This window comes from Phalangium opilio, unplaced genomic scaffold (assembly GCF_054372755.1).
Source record: "Phalangium opilio isolate 3A_F unplaced genomic scaffold, DU_Popi_V2 ptg000039l_1, whole genome shotgun sequence".
Classification (NCBI taxonomy): domain Eukaryota; kingdom Metazoa; phylum Arthropoda; class Arachnida; order Opiliones; family Phalangiidae; genus Phalangium; species Phalangium opilio.
The window spans coordinates 2939342-2955991 of record NW_028324162.1 but is presented as its reverse complement, the minus strand read 5'-3'; the positions used below and the strand labels follow the sequence as shown (position 1 = coordinate 2955991).

The 16650-nt window shown below is 39.0% G+C and overlaps 2 protein-coding genes and 1 long non-coding RNA gene across 3 annotated transcripts; 2 read left to right on the top strand and 1 right to left on the bottom strand.

Annotated features, from left to right (window-relative positions):
* The first annotated feature begins 8147 nt into the window (after nucleotides 1-8147).
* On the top strand, nucleotides 8148-9485 carry LOC149681261 (uncharacterized protein F54H12.2-like). The gene has a single exon (XM_089834501.1). It carries the CDS (start codon nucleotides 8148-8150, stop codon nucleotides 9483-9485), a length of 1338 nt encoding a protein of 445 aa, XP_089690627.1.
* Nucleotides 9486-9959: 474 nt separating this feature from the next.
* LOC149681260 (uncharacterized) lies at nucleotides 9960-14540 on the bottom strand. The gene is made up of 9 exons (XM_089834500.1): nucleotides 14195-14540; nucleotides 12830-14037; nucleotides 12626-12767; nucleotides 12250-12565; nucleotides 11776-12185; nucleotides 11398-11715; nucleotides 10830-11351; nucleotides 10481-10762; nucleotides 9960-10423 (listed from the first exon to the last, which is right to left on the bottom strand). Exons 1-9 carry the CDS (start codon nucleotides 14538-14540, stop codon nucleotides 9960-9962), a joined length of 4008 nt encoding a protein of 1335 aa, XP_089690626.1.
* A 1001-nt stretch (nucleotides 14541-15541) lies between these two features.
* LOC149681259 (uncharacterized) lies at nucleotides 15542-15905 on the top strand. The gene is made up of 3 exons (XR_016365574.1): nucleotides 15542-15604; nucleotides 15671-15739; nucleotides 15798-15905. It is a non-coding gene; the product is annotated as an uncharacterized LOC149681259 (long non-coding RNA).
* The last annotated feature ends 745 nt before the right edge of the window (nucleotides 15906-16650 follow it).

Below are 16650 nucleotides of genomic sequence, written 5' to 3'. Positions count from 1 at the left end.
TCATTATATGGAAAACAGAACGTAAGAATTTACCAGATACGTGAAAGCAGGATTTCATAACAACCCCCCTTCGGGGGGAAGTACGAAACTGGCCATAGAGATAATGATAAAAATCGCGTAAAACAAGATTTTGTCGTTGCGCATAGAAAGGACTAGCCTGTTGATGGACAAACAACTTTACAGTAGATTGTAGTGGTATCTATGCTCCTTGGTTTTCGTTCCAAAACTTCCGTTGCCTGGGATCTCCGTCGTTAAGAAAATTGGCGACTATGGTGGACGTAGAAACACGATGGAATTCTTATATTAAAGATACTAGGAATGAATTTGTCCATACCGTTTCAATTTAACCACGGAATTCTCACTCACACATATCACAACAGAACATTAATGACGATCGTTTAAATGTTTTGTAGAAAACTAGAAACCATCGAAATATTTCTTAGCCAAGGCTTAATTTCCACCGACAGACACATATACTAGCCATTTTCACTCCCAAAATCACAAGATAAAAATAGTGCTAAGCAAAAGTGTGGAAGATAATGCGCGTGGGCGCTAAAAATTGTGTAACTAATTCTTTGGGAGTTAAGCGGTGTATAAATCCGCTGAGCTTTACGGCGAAACTTTGTTGTTGCGGGCTTTTTAACCAGTTTCGTACTTCCCCCCCTCCCGAAGGGTGGTTATTATGAACTCCTGGTGATAGGTAATTGCTGAAAGTTTAAGCGTTCCCGATTTTTCAGATGCAAATTTTTAAGTAATGAAGACGTAAATGCTAATCTTAAAAGATTGAATCAGACGATCTACAAAAACGTTGCAGTAAATATGGCTAATGCAATGAAGCTTGACGTACGTATATTAGAAGTGAAAGTCATGTATTATGATTTATTCAACTTCAAAATTGATGGCTATGGGTTTAGGCAAAGTAGTGTAATAATTAACAACACAACAAAGAGTGAAGACAGCGTCTCGTATTCGCTCATAAATGGGAGGCTTGCAACTTCATATTTTATGAGTTCAAATTAAAGAACCATAAAGAGTATCATTATTTTCAGTTAAATGAACTATAACAAACATTTAAAAATATGACAAGTTTTGCTTTGAACCTGCTACACCGTAAAATATTCTGAGATCCCCTTTATAGCCAAGTTTTAAATAAAAGTTTGTACAGTTCGTTTATATAATACATCTTAAAATGGTTATAATATTGGAAATATTGTTATTATCTTATTTTTGCTGTGCTATAGCCAAGTGACAATATATTTTGTATAAACTCTATAAAATTCCAAAAAATATATATGAAACTTGGCTGTTCATGGGGTTCCCTACCCAATGGACCGAATTCCCATTCCACCGAAACAAAATTTGGGAGTCGCCATTCGACCGAACTCCTGCACCTTGGGAAGTTTTCGAAAAGTGGAAAATAACCACAAAAGACTGCACTTAACGAAAGTGTTCATTGCTAACTTCTCTTTGATAATAACGGAGTAGCAAGGAATTACATTTTCAAACGATTTGAAGGCTTATCTTAATATAAGGAATCGGTGAAATAAGCCATAATCCGTAACATTTTCTTTGATATTATTGTAAATGATGCTCAAAAGATAAATTTATAATGAAATCAGGGTAAATTAACATGTTACTGTAAAATGTTGTGATATTATTGGATTTTAATGAAAGTTTGTGTGTAGTTCAAATTTAGAGCAGCAGAATCAAGCAATTATGCTATAGTACAAAGTAAACTTTATTTGGACTGTAACCTTCCGCAATAGTTTAGGAACCTCCCGAGTTTCTACTCCAGGGGTGTAAGATTACATACCTTTGACCTTTCCCTTACTATAAAAGGGTCGACTGCTTATCATTATAAGTCACTCACTCTCCACTACTAAGATGTACAAGTATGCTCGAGTGTAGGGCTTTGACCCTGGTATTGGACTTCATCATCATTATTAGTTATTATGGTTTAATTCTTATGTTATTTAATTTGTACTAAATACAAGTCGGTACTTAGTTAATTATTATTCAGTTCTTATAATAAATTAGGAATGAAACTAAGGTACGAGAGTAGTTTTATCTTAGTCTTAGCGAAGGCTTTTATGGCCACGTAAAGCGAGTTTAGAAATCTCGCAAGCGCGGTTACAGGGTTTACTAAACTTTTAATTCAACCGATACCCAACACTGTGAGTGTGGGCCTCACCAGCTCTTACCAATAATTAAACCTTGCCTCATTAATTTTAAAAATTTATACCCGAGACGCAATACGTTAAAATGATTAATGATTTTATAACTTTATGGGTAATGCAAAATAACCTGTACGTCGAAACAGTTCATTAGAAATTCCGCTATCGTTTCGTACCTTATTTGGCACATTTTGGTCGAATGGGAATTCGGTCCATCAGGAAGATGCTTCTCAGATGATCTCAGAACTTTTACGGTGTATTAGTTCCAAAGCGAAGCTTGGCATATTTTTTAAATCTTACTGTTTTTGTTGGAATCTCACTTTATTATTATCATCAGGTAGTTTTTAGAGTGAGAATTAAAATTCATTTCAAAGAAATTTCAGTATTTATAAATACTAAATAAATCCCAAATTTTAAGTTTCCACCTCATCTAGATAAACTCGGCATTATCTATCCATTATCCACGTTATTTCATATTTATCCATACTTGAACATTATCCACAGAACTTGCATGTTAAATCGTATTATATCCACAACTATGTTTATATATAATCGGTTATACACCAATTTGTGGATAATGAATAGAAAATGCGAAGCTCTACTTCTGGAAGCGCCTTAGAATTTTCATGATAGTAGTACTTAAATGCCGTTCCCAGCACAGGTACAGTGGAAGGCAGGGGAGGATTGGAGGATGGGAGGATGGGAGGATTGGAGGATGGGAGGATGGCAAGATGGCGGGAGAGAAAACGTAAACCTTTTGATTGACTCACCCCTCTCTCAGACCGGTAGGAGGGCGTTTATGATTGACTCACCCCTCTCATCCCCGCACCTGCAATGGGTGTTTTTGATTGACAGGGTCAATGAAGCGTGTTCGATTCTCGGATGTAGAAGTGCATACATTGGAGTATGAAGATAGGGTGAATTATGAATTAAGGAATAAACAGTATTTTAATATGTTAATTAGATTAAAATTTGAACCATTAATTTCCCCGCTATTAATCAAATGGTTAAGGGGGTATGAAACTCCAGATGACGGTGGGGGAAAATAAAGAATCCCCGTAAAAACCCAGCTCTACCGATTATTCTAGATCATTCTAGAAAAATTAAAATGCGCCCCGTAAAACCCAGGTTAACGTTGTTTAAGGCCATGACGTAAAATGTACAATCAAAGTTGTAGATTGTTCGAGAATAATCTTCCCGAAAAAACCCACAGCGTAAACACCAATAATGTACAGTCAAAGCTAGGATGATGATCTTATTAAATAGTATAAATAGCCAGGACCATGAGTTAAACCATCATCACAATCTCTCTAAAGTCCGACGAGGAAGGAAGGACCATCCAACAAGTACCATGTAAGTATAATTTTTGTGGACTTGTTATTTTTAAAGCTATAGTTTGGATATAAAACTTAGATTTTTTTTCTATTTGACAGAATGTCTGCTGTAGTGCTATTTCCCCTATCAGATGAGAAAGTAATTGAGGTTACCCCGAAGTTAGACGTACGACTAGGGTTCAAAGACAGTTCTACGGGACTCATACTTCACCAGTCCGATTTCCACGAGCTATACGCTAGGAAGGATGAAATATTCAAGTTCTTCGAAACCGACGACGCCCCGGAGACATCATGGTTCTTTGCCGGTTCTGAAACGAAGCGTGTGGAGTTGCGAACATATCGAGACCGTAAGATTATAGACATCAGGGAACTATACCCTGGAACAGGTGCTATGTACGGCAAGTTTTTCCCAACAAAGAAGGGATTCGCCGTTGGACACTACCTTGCCAAGACGTTAATGGATACGTATAAAGACGTAGTCACATTTCTTAACGAGGCGAGTCGAGTACGTGTGTTATTAAAAAATTGTATTGTAGAACAATTGAAATCAAACATCCGTAAATGTTGTTACGGATGTAGTATTGATCACCCCTCTCAAACTCAACACGATTGTTTGAATGGGTGGGAAATGCGTGTTTCAATGAACTTTGACACCGCGATAAGTAATCTTGATTATGTTGAAATTTATAAGATATTTACCCTAAGCACTTTTTTAAGTGACGAATTTTGTAAGTCTATGATTGGTCAAATCGTATGTAATGCCAAAGAATATTTGTGAATAAAAAACAACTTGATTCTTAAAAAGTGATTCATTCCTTAAAATGGACTTCAGCTTACAACACCCATTTAATGGTCTCATAGCCGGGGCGACACAATCGGGAAAATCATACTTTGTAGCTAACCTTATAAAGTATAAAGATATGTGTATATCACCCCCTCCAGATAGGATAATATGGTGTTACACTGAATATCAACCGAAATTATTTAATTCGGTATTAGATCACACGCCTTCTGTAGAATTTCACGAAGGTATATTAAATGTGAATATATTAGACCCCAATATCAAAAATTTTGTTATACTTGATGATTTACTTTGTGAAATATCTAATAACAAGGATGTAACTAATTTATTCATACGGGGTTCGCACCATAAAAACACGTCTGTTTTTATTTTGATGCAAAATTTATATTACCCCGGGAAGGAAATTAGAACATTAAATTTAAACGCCCACTACTTGATAATATTCAAATCTCCTCGAGATAAATCGGCTATATTTCATTTAGCCAAACAGATTTGTCCCACTAATAGTAAATACGTTATCGACGCATTCCATCAGGCAATCGCTAGAGATTTTGGGTATTTATGGGTTGATTTAAAGCCAACGACGTCAGATGATCATAGACTACGGACGGGACTCATACCAGGCGAAGAAGCCGCAGTCTATATTCCAAAATGAAAAGAGTGCATACGCATCAACATTTCTTAAATTATCTGACTACTTGTAATGCGTGTCAGAGAAAATACGCTATCAAACACGCTAGTAATGACTCTATCAAGGCCATAGTGGAATGTTGTATAAATGTCCTACGCGGTAACGTGAAGTTATCAGATGACCAGAAGAAACGATTGAAGAAGCACTGTCTAATGTTACGGAAGTTATCTAAACAAAGCACTGTAGCAAAACGAAAAAAGATCCTTATTCAAAAAGGTGGTTTTTTACCTCTTTTGTTAGCACCCCTCTTATCACTTGTTAGCACTGCTGCTGGTGCAGCTATAAGCAGAGCAATTAAAAATGGCTAGAAAGATGATATTGGTACCTGAAGAGGTTTACCGCCGATTAAACTCGCAACCAAAAGTTGAACATAGTGAAAATTTGGATACGAAGACTGTTTTGGTAGACAACAAATTGAACCAGACGCAAAAAGTTAACATGTACAATCATTTACTAACGAGTGCTATTAACAAAAGAAAAAAGAAGAAACCTGTTAAACAACAGAAAAAGAAAGATTGGTATTCTGAAATAGCCATGACAATACCAGATTCACACCTCAAACCAGCCATTGCCTTATACAAGTGGATTGATATCAACTCCAAGATTAACTGGTCTCCCAACGGGGAACTCATATACAGGGGGCAACCAATCGTCGGGTCGAATATTATGGATATTTTACACGAATCCGTTAAAGGTTATAAAAGTAAACCGAAACACACTGTCGTTGGAATAAATCAGTTTTACGAAATGTTAATAAAAGAAAATGTACCAAAAACTATCGTGAGAAACAAATTCCCATTTGGAGACTCTACGAGTGTTGTACCAAATACCTATCTCGATGTATCTAAAAGCGAATTACCGAAAATTGATTATTATCCCCCAACCCCGGATTCCCACTACGGTAATGGTCTCCACACCTGGATAAACTTGAAATAAAGAATATATATCAATACCACGTTTCATTTCTTTCACAAATTACTTACACGTTATCATGGAAGGATGTAACGACCCTTCTCCCACAGGGCTTCTAGCCTCCCTGTCCGTTTCATTTTTAAATAATCCCAAAGTTATTACGGCGCTTTTGATATTATTTCTTATTATAATTATCGAGTTATCTGATTTCGCTTATTGGTATACTCAAAAAACCTTAAACTGCACGACTAATGGATAAACTAGAAGAAATATACTTCAATGAAAAAGATCCGGGGAGCTTCGGAGGTGTTCAAGGACTATATAGGGCTGCGAGGGAAAAGGGGATTAACGTTTCCTTAAATGATGTTATTGAGTTCCTACAACGTCAAGATACGTACACGTATTACCCGACTTATTGGAATCGTATAATAACAACTACCACAAGTCAATTAAATGCAAACCCACTGAAGTGACAGAGGAAAATTCGAAAGAAATCTGGTTAAATTTGTACGGGAAAGTAAACTTTTCGCCGCCAGTTTCATACCCCTTTGAAATTGACGATTTAGTTAGAATTAGCAAAAATAAAAGAACGTTTGAAAAAGGGTATTTGGCCAATTATACCGAAGAACTATTCAAAGTAACAGAACGGATCCCGAGAGATCCACCGGTATATAAACTGAAGGATTTGAACTCCGAGCTCATTTCCGGTGTGTTCTACAAAGAGGAAATACAGAGAGTTGGCAAGGACCTAGAAAACTGTAAATTTAAAATTGAAAAAGTATTACGAAAACGTAAAAAACCTGACGGTACTAAAGAACTCCTCGTACGGTGGAGAGGGTATAGTTCCGAATTTGATTCCTGGGTGCAAGAAATCGACGTAAAATGAGTTTCTACATCACACTACCCTCTGACTCGTCAACGCAATATTTCAAAGGAAATACTATAAGCATGTTCAGAACGTATCTACCAGAACCTATAATTCTAGAGGGATCTCACGAGGTTGCTCTGGCTGAAATAAGCTATCCTAGAACTTGGAATAATGTAAAAAGGGAATGCGCAGTTCGCATTTGGGATAATTCGTTCGTAGGTGTTGCTTCGGATGCAATGGATGAATTCCCAGAAGAGGGATCTGGTTTCGGTGAAAGTGGACAGACAATTAACGGAGTGAATGAAAACCGGGGTATATCGATAATTATACCTCCCGGATATTACGGTTCTGTAGAGGAATTACTCGAAATATTGTCAGCCGACGACGATGCTGGTGCTACTGAAAAAATAAAATCTAGGGTTGAGTTTTCATACAACAAACCAAATCGACGGGTGATGGTTGAGTTAAAAGGGACGAACCAACTTTATATCCCAAGCGAAATTGCCATTATATTAGGGTTCACGAGGAATTCCAAAAAAGACTTCACTGTGGTCGCCTCTATGACGGCCCCATTCAGTTGTGATATGGATGCTGGAATGCACTCCTTATTCGTATACTCTGATATAATTCAGTCTCGATCGGTAGGAGACTCTGACGTCCCTCTCTTAAGAATTATAAGTATCAACGGGAAAGATGGTGACACGGTGGAAAAAGAGTTTGCTAAACCCCATTACATGCCCATAGCGAAAAACAACTTCCAAACAATTGAAATAAACATTATGAGTGAAATGGGTAAACCGGTTAAGTTCGAACGTGGGAAAGTTCACGTCACTCTGCATTTCAGGCCCAGAAGAACTTGGCACTTGTTATAAGAACTACGTTGAATTCAATCTCCGCCCCATTTATGACGTGATTGTCAAAGTGTAAGGATGTCTCCATATAATACGGGTCACGTTTCTGTTAAGGATTATGAGGACTATTATCTAAATCAAATTGGACATGGATCCATCCCAGTATATAGAGGTTTGGCCGTGCAACGTGGTTATGGCCTGGGGTCAATTATCTCCTCGGCGTTCAGATCGGCCATGCCATTACTTAAAAGGGGTGCCACGTTCCTAGGTCGAAAGTTTTTAAACACTGGCGCGAAAATTGCGACGGATTATACAAGCGGTGTACCCATTAAACAAGCATTGAGAACTAGGGGTAAAGAAGCGGGTAAGGAAACATTGAGAAGGGCCGCCGAAGAAGTGACCAAGCTAACTGGAAACGGACGTAAAAGGAAACGCAAAGTGTCACCCATCATCAGTTCTGTTCGAGCTAAGAAGAAGAGAAGGTCGTCATCTTTACACCCGGATATATTTTCATAATGTCGCTCGCACACCCAAACTCTATGATCAGCGTCAGCTCGGAACTAAATGTTTTTCACGTACCCTATACCCAAACTGGGATAGTAGGAAGTCAATGGGTGGAGTATAACTCTACCTCCAATGTGGATGAAAATCAGGCTATTATATTTCCCGTCACCGGGAACTCCGAGACATACATGGACTTGAAAAACACGCTCCTGCATTTACAAGTAAAAGTGGTTAAAGCCGATGGGTCTCTACCTAAAGCCGCTGTGTACGATGCGAATGGTGATATAACTACTCAGGCGGATAAAGTTGGACCCGAAAACCTATTACTCTCCAGTCTTTTTAGTGAACTACACGTATCGTTGAATGATAGATCAGTTACATCATGTCCTCAACAATACGCATACAAGAGCATGATTCAAACGCTATTGACATTTGGTGGTCCAGCGAAAAAGAGTTTTTTGACCGGGGCACTATTCTACAAAGATACGGCGGGACATTTTGACGACTTTTCCGAAAATGAAGGGTTTTTGAAACGGAGTGAACTCGCCCAAAATGGGGTTATAGACTTGATTGGCGTCGTACACGCCGATATATGTCAGCAAAATCGCTTTATCCCCAATCTGGTCGATGTGAATTTTAAATTTATCAAAAGTCCCAACGAATTCTGCTTACATGCGGATGGAAATAAAGCGAAAGTTATATTTACCCACGCTTCGTTATTCATAAGAAGAGTTAAACTAACCCCCGAGATTATGATATCACACGCCAAAACCCTGGAATTGGCCACGATGAAATACCCCATAACACGTACGGAATGTAATACGTTTTCCATATCTCAAGGAAGTAAAATAGCAGTCAAAGACAATTTATTTAGCGGTCAACAACCGAATAAAGTTGTAATTGGATTTGTAGACCAGAACGCGTTTTTGGGTGATTATAAAATGTCGCCTTTTAATTTTAAAAATGAAGCGGTGACTCAAATCACCTTATCCGTTGATGGGGTTAGCGTACCCCATAAACCCTTAAGCCCCAACTTTAAGGATAACCTATGTATGAGATCGTACGCCAATCTCTTTCTTCAAACCGGACAATGGAATATCGACGAGGGTAATTTCATTGACCGTGACGAGTTCGCCAATGGTAATGCTCTTTTCGTATTCGACTTGACCCCCGACCTGAATGGTAGTTCGACTGAAAGTTTCAACTTTATAAAGAACGGTAGTGTCCGATTGGAGTTAATATTTGCCGAAGCGCTACCGGCTACAATTGCCGTCGTTTACTATTCCGAATTCCAATCCTTGATTGAAATTGACAAACACCGAGCCGTTTTATTCGATCAAAGTTCATAATGGACTCTCGACAACTTGAGAGAATATTAAGGCGCGATCCATACACTAGAAATTTGTTCCGGGGAATATTTCCGGCGGATAAACTACCACTAACTGTTAAAACATTTCCATCGCTGTACATTGTGAACACTGATACGTCTAAAGGGGGAGGAAAACATTGGACGGCTATATACATTTCGAGGAAAAAGAATACTGAATTCTTTGAAAGCTATGGAAATCCTCCGGATTTATTTAAATTTAATGATTTTGTAGAGCGAAACAGCCTAACTGTTACGTTTAATTCGCGCCAACTACAAGGGGAATTAAGTCATACTTGTGGCGGATATTGCGTTTACTTTTCATTGTATCGGTGTAGGGGAGTTAAAATGTTTGATATAATAAAACGATTTTCTAAAAATAAAAATGTTAACGATCGTATGATATCTGAATATATGTATAAGAATTGCTCAATAAATTTGTCATAATTTTTTCTTTTTATTTCGCATTTTTATGCCCGTGGGCTAGTGTGGTAATACCATCATTCATTATGTAACGTTTATCGTCACAGGGATTGAGACATAGTTTGTTTTGCCGTACCGTTTTTAAAATGTGTTTGTCACTCACAATTCTAACCATTTCCGCGGTGGTCAGCTCGCGGTTCTGCAAGCATTCGCGGTAATGCGCGTGCCGGACGCGTTTCTTTACGACGCGCTTGCACACGCCCTTACAAGTCTTCTTTTCTCCTTTGGCGGACAAAATGCTATACATTTTTGGCCTAAGCCCACAAAACTCCTGGATCGGTGTCCCATCTAGTTCATCCTTGAATTTCCCTAGACGCTTTTTATTCACGTCACTGTGGAGAGGATGGTCACGAGGATAGCCGGAAAAGTCGTACATGTTGGATTGGGCAGCAAAGTCCGCGTACAGATCCTCTGTCTGGATGTGGTAGGTGAGGCTATCTGTAATTTTACATAATGTTAGTACAGGTATATGTTAAATATTCACGTAATACATACCAGTATCCGTGAAGAGGAGTTTTGCCCTATCTCCATATTGTCTCCGGATGACGTCATAATGAAATTCGTACATCGATAATTTTGACAGATCCAAGATGGCGAACCCCGTGTATATCGGTCGGTTTAACACCAACTTCTTCTTGGCGGAATGAATACCGACCAGTTCATTATGAAAAATTGTGAATTTTTCAAAGGCGGGTGAGCTGGCTTTCTTAACCGCCTTCTCGGGAGTGGTTACCAATTTGAAATCTTGGCGATTCCTAAGGTTCTCCATGGTTTTACCTGAAAAAGAGAGAGAGGAAATATAATAAAAGAGCTTAATATAGTAATAATTAATTTTACTACACACCGAATACAGCGTTGTTCATTAGTTTAAAGAGATCCTTTTCAAAATCGTCCGTCGCCTTGGTTCTCTTCTCCGTGTTAAAACTTATATATTTTTTTAACCAAGCCCCTTGTTCGAATTTCAATATCCGGTGAATATGGGTGATTTTTAACCCTGTTGCTACGTAATATTTCAGGTTGCGATAGTGCACCACATATCGTTCCTTTTTGAAAAAGTTGGGGACGAGTTTAGGTAGTGATTCCTTGATTGGGATGTTAAGAGCCGTCATCTGCTCCTTAGAATATTCGGAGAGGAATTCCGATTTTATTGTCATTGATTCCGGGGCTAGTGGGTAGCAGTTGTGGTTATCATGGAGGTCCTCAGGGTACTCCAAATCAACCTCAACTATAAAACCCTCCGGTGCAGCGTCGGGACAGTCCAATATTTCCCGCTCCGAGTTCAGGTTCGGTTCAACCCATCGAAATTGCTTCATTGGTAGGGCGTCGCACATTACAGTGCCGTAGAGGTTGTTGCAATCTATTGATACTATTCGTTAATACCATGATGTACAGAATTGTCTCAAAATTCATACCTAGGTAACATATGTAGCTATCTGATTTTGTGTTGTCGTACGTCTCCAGATATTTGTTATTAGCCTCTGCGAATCGATGACTAATCATCGACACCCCACTCCGAATCCCCTTTTCGATAAAAAGGTGCATGTCCTCGTCTAGGAATAGGTCCAAGCACACCTTGGTCATACACAAAGCGGCGTTCCAGGCGTAACCAGGTAGTGTATAGGCATGGGCGGGATCTAGACGGTAATACGTCATGCACATTTTGCGGAAGTTTTGGAACACGTCCGCTAGGAGGAGTGTGTCTGATAGCACGTACAAGTCGTGATACCCGCCTAATATATGGAATAATTAATTTCACCTGTTTGAATATGTTTATTTATATATATATTTACCTAAATTTCGAATTTTAAATGATTCCCACACATTCTGGGCATGCGTATAGTCGTCGGAGCTCAGCGGTTCATCCGTTAAGTCATTATGGAAGCTTTCGATTGGTGGTAATTGCGCCTCCTTAAATCGATCCTCGGAATCCATGTATGAATATGGGTATACACCCTTCCGTAGAAGTAATTTTACTTCTTCTGGTTTAAAAACCGAGCTCAATAAAGGGAATTTTTGAGCACCCCCCTTAGCCAAATTTGAAACCAGCGTTTCCAGCGAGGCGGGTAGAAAACGTATGCTATCTATAAAGCGGAGATTGCTCAGTGAGAATGAAATATATGTCTCGCTATTAGACGCTATGCAGTCTATCCTCGTGTTTTTCACGGTAGCGATATGTTGCATAATGAGATGAGCATCGTATCTGTTGATTAAAAATGTTTGGTAAACACCTCCCCTTATGGTAAATGATGAATAATCTATATTACCTGCTTAAATTATGCATCACGACTGGGATGAATTTTGGCGCTTTTAGCTTCAAATTACAGCTTTGACAAGCGCTTCCCCTATACGCTCCAGTATAGTGATCATGGTCACGTGTTTTGACCGATGTTTGAAGGAATGGTTCTTCGCATACGTAACAGCGACTTGAGGATTGGAATGAGGCCTCCTCTTCCACCGTTAACTGCATTGGAATGTTTTCCTTCAATTTTTCCATTATAGTTTTGGATTCATCCATGAGCATTTTTAGAAATTTTATGCCACCATCGCACCCTCTATATGTCTTGTGTTTAACAAGTTTTCCTGAAAATAGTATATCGTTAGATGACTGTATAATATCTGTACCCACAGGCTTTAACTTACCAGTAGGACCAATAATCGTGTATGAGAACCCGCATGCTGTATGAAGCGCCAAAGTTGTTGTGGAAGATAATGTTGCTTCCGGGAGACACGTTGTCACCTTTGCCAACAACGATTCAAAATCAGCTATTATGATGTATGGAACCTATAAATAAACGTGTAACTATTATAGAATTCTACCAAACTTTTATATTGTTAATAAATTACCATTTGATTCCACCCGTAATTTTTGAATTTCAAAATGGGTTCATCATGCGGCATTAATACTCGCTGCGGGTCGTGTACGTTACATTCCCGAACGTGGTTGTTATGGGTGGCCTCGGTGGCACTTCTTTTCAAACAATACCGACAATAAAACGATTGGTGGGAATGTTTCGTGAAGCCGTTAAACAGTCGGCTAATGCTACGAATTAAAACATAGTGCTTTGATTTCCCATTGGAAACCAAGAGAAGGTCTATTTGTCTCGATTCACGCACGTTATTCTCGCTCACGTAACGAGGGAAATATCCTTTTTCGTAGGCGAAGATATTCACGGATAAATTGTTTTTTAATTCGAAACGTTTCAGTTTAAAAGAGTCTAACTCAAAAGGGAAAGTGATTCCGCATAGGTCTAGTTCGTTCTCGTATGGTCTATAATGTGATACGCGGTTTGCGTTGACTAACGCTGGGTGAAGTTTTGCTAAAACCGACCATAGGAAACACTTGTTATCCTCTGGATCTTCCGGATTAACATTTACAGTAGCCCGTTTATTAGCGATCACGTCTGGCAGTTCAAAGTACGTTCCACCAACGAGGGGTAGATACTGGATAATATTAATTTGTAGAAATAGGATTCTATCCAATATCCAACCACTCCCCTTAGCCGTGAACGTATTCATGCTTTCGGCGATCTTATCCCTACTGACATTGATTTGTCCCGGAATGACTTCCGGCGTCAAAGTTGCGTGCGTGAACCCACGGAAGAATGGCGAGGTTTCCGTCTCAGTCCCGGTGTTTCCCAACTCGCGGGTGTACCGCGCTTGTATGACTATGTACCATTTGACGCCTCGTTTTTCGTTTAATTTGTTTCTAATATATCTCTCTAGCTTATGCATATGTTCATTTATGAACAAAATTGGATCCGTAACACCTTCGGGCGCGGTGATTCTGGCCGAGAAAATCGCATCGTTCAACGCGTTAATTTCCTCAATGTCCGGTTGTTGACTCCCGGGTTGTTCTACCGCGTTTTGTTCGGCCTCCCAATTGTCCATAAATTCATTTAACCCGACGTCATCTTGCGAGAGCATAACATCACCATCTACGTCCTCCCTACCTCCACCATCTAGATTATGTCTATCCTCCCACATCTTTATAAACTCATCAAGCCCTTCGAGATCTTGGGTAGATAACGGGTCATCAGACCTTGATGCATCTTCTACATAAATATATTAGGATTTAATTCTTGTACCGATTGTAAGTTCAATGTTTTATACTACTAAGCCCCTGGTGGGTACATATACCCTATGCATCAATGTGCGGGGAGTGAGAACCTTTACAGGGTATGACTAATTATATTTTAGCAAAATAATTACCATTTTCAACTCTGATTCGTTTTCTTTTCTCTGGAGTCGGTTCTCCCTTCCTCTTAACGGGGGAATTAGGAGGGGTTACACGGTGTGATGGCCCGGGTTGAGGAGATGCTGGACGCGTGTTGTTTTCCGCGACGTTATTTACCGCGGCTCCATCGTGGTTCGTTCGCCGTTGATGACGCAATAAATTATCTCTCCGCGAAAATGACTTATCGCAAACTGGACACGCAAAAGAAATATTACCGTGTTTGACCCGCATATGTCGAGTGAGGTTCTGCTGGTTCGTGAAGACATCGGCGCATGTGGAACAGGAGTACATCTTGAAATCGAATGTGGCCATAGGACCCATTTCCCTTCCCTTTTATACAATTTTTAAGCTCACGTATATATTGTTTCACCCTTCCCCGTGATTCCCATTGGATAAAAATATTGTCAGCCTTAAACAGTGTCTTTTTACTTGGATTTTCCGGGGTTTCCCCATCAACGTACAGAAATCCAATTGCGAATGGTTTAAGAAGGTGTAATATGGAAGACCCAAAAAGAACCTTCTAGAAACAATGGAATGTTCTGGAATCGGAAAGAATATTCTAGATGGTCCGAGATGACCGACACTTCATTGTACATCCGAATTCGGCTTATATTGTGGGTAGTGTAAAGTCAACATGACGCTTTGATTTGAAGACTCCCTCGGTCTAAGAAATTTACTCCTCCGATAAAAACCCAAACTGTATCTTTAACTATAGTAGCAGGTACAATCGTACACGAGGGGTTTGTCGAGACGTCAAGTTGACATGTTAGGTTAAGACGCACGTGTTTTCGACTTCTAGATGGTTCGAAACGAGGGGTCGGATACATCTTATTTTATACACTATATCTTTTGAGTTATCAGTATATTTCGAACTGGTAACCGACCACCCAGCATCGGGCTTGATTTCTTCGCGGTTTTTGGGTTTTTTTGGGGGAATCCCGATTGAAACCAGTGATTCATGTGTGTATGGTTTTTAATCCTACAATTCATACTAACTGTTTGAAGTTCTATTGTGATTTTTGAAAATCCGAGGAAGGGTTAGAGGATTTCATACTACATGATGGACCAGGGACATGGGCCATTTTCAATATTCTACTCACAACGATTTTTTCTGTCCTTGTTACAAGTCGAGTCAAATTTATTTAAAAAAAAAAAAAAAAACTTTTATAAATTAACTTAATAATGGTTCTGGGTCGCGTCCCTATGGGTGACATGTCTTGGGTGTACGCACCAGATGATCAGCCCATAATACAAATAGAAATGGAAGGAGAGATATTTATAGATGATGAAGAGGAAGTACTTAACTTCATTGTCGAGAATGATGAGGATGAGGTTACAAGTGTTGATTCACTCGTCACGTTTCCGATTCTCCATCCAGGGGACATGTAAGTGAATTTTTCCCATTTATTGTTTTTTAGTATCAATAATTAAGTCAACTTCTATATAATTAGAGCCGATCTCGGCGATTTTGATGATTTTAATGAAGAAATAGTTTTAAACGTAAACTGCGATGGCTACCGGTAAATACCTCCATATTTATGAATCCTACCATAAATAGCGCCAATTGATTTCGTTTAGGATCATAGACACCGTACGTGTCCTACTATTACCTAGTATGGGCACCCCCACGGTCCAGGCCCTTTTAACAAGCCTGGAAGATTTAATTGCTAGGTACATACGTCCAAGCTGTGTATTGAAAATATAGCCGAGTTTCAGATTGTTTTATTAATATATTTTGGGATCCCCCCCTTAGCCCGACTAGGGATGCCGATGGGGCTTACCCCACCCCAGATGCTGGGCTCCCAACGCCTAACTGTGATGGATACGGGTATGATACATTAAAAATATTTAATCTTATTTACATTAATTACAATACACAAATATCCATTAAAAAAAATACCTCTTATTTATTGTTATCAGTGTTCAAAACGCCGTGTTCACACATATTATCAGAAGGCGGGACAACCGCAACCGTTCAGGAGGGCTAACCCCGGAAGAGTTGGAAAATGCAACCCAGCTCGATAGAGCGTTGGTTCAGCACATCGGTGTTGCGATTAATCGTAGTGTGTGTGAAAATTTAAATTTAGCATATCAAATTTAAAAAAAAAAAAATAAAGAAAAAAAAATATATAAAATAGACTATATATTGTTTGAATTTTTATTCATCTCCTAAATTTTCATTTACAACATTCTTATGTTTATAAATCCACTCAGAAAATAGTATACATTTAGAAAGTGCACATAAATACTTTTTATTATTACGGACAGTTTTATGATTTAACATGCATGTAATCATCGGACCATCATCATCGATTTCGTTAGCTTTTGGACATCCTACTGACCTACTCCATTCAAGTCTATAACTTCTCGATTAATAAGGTTCAACAAAAAGAAACACTTTTCCTCCCCTTTACAGAATACCCTTTCGTAG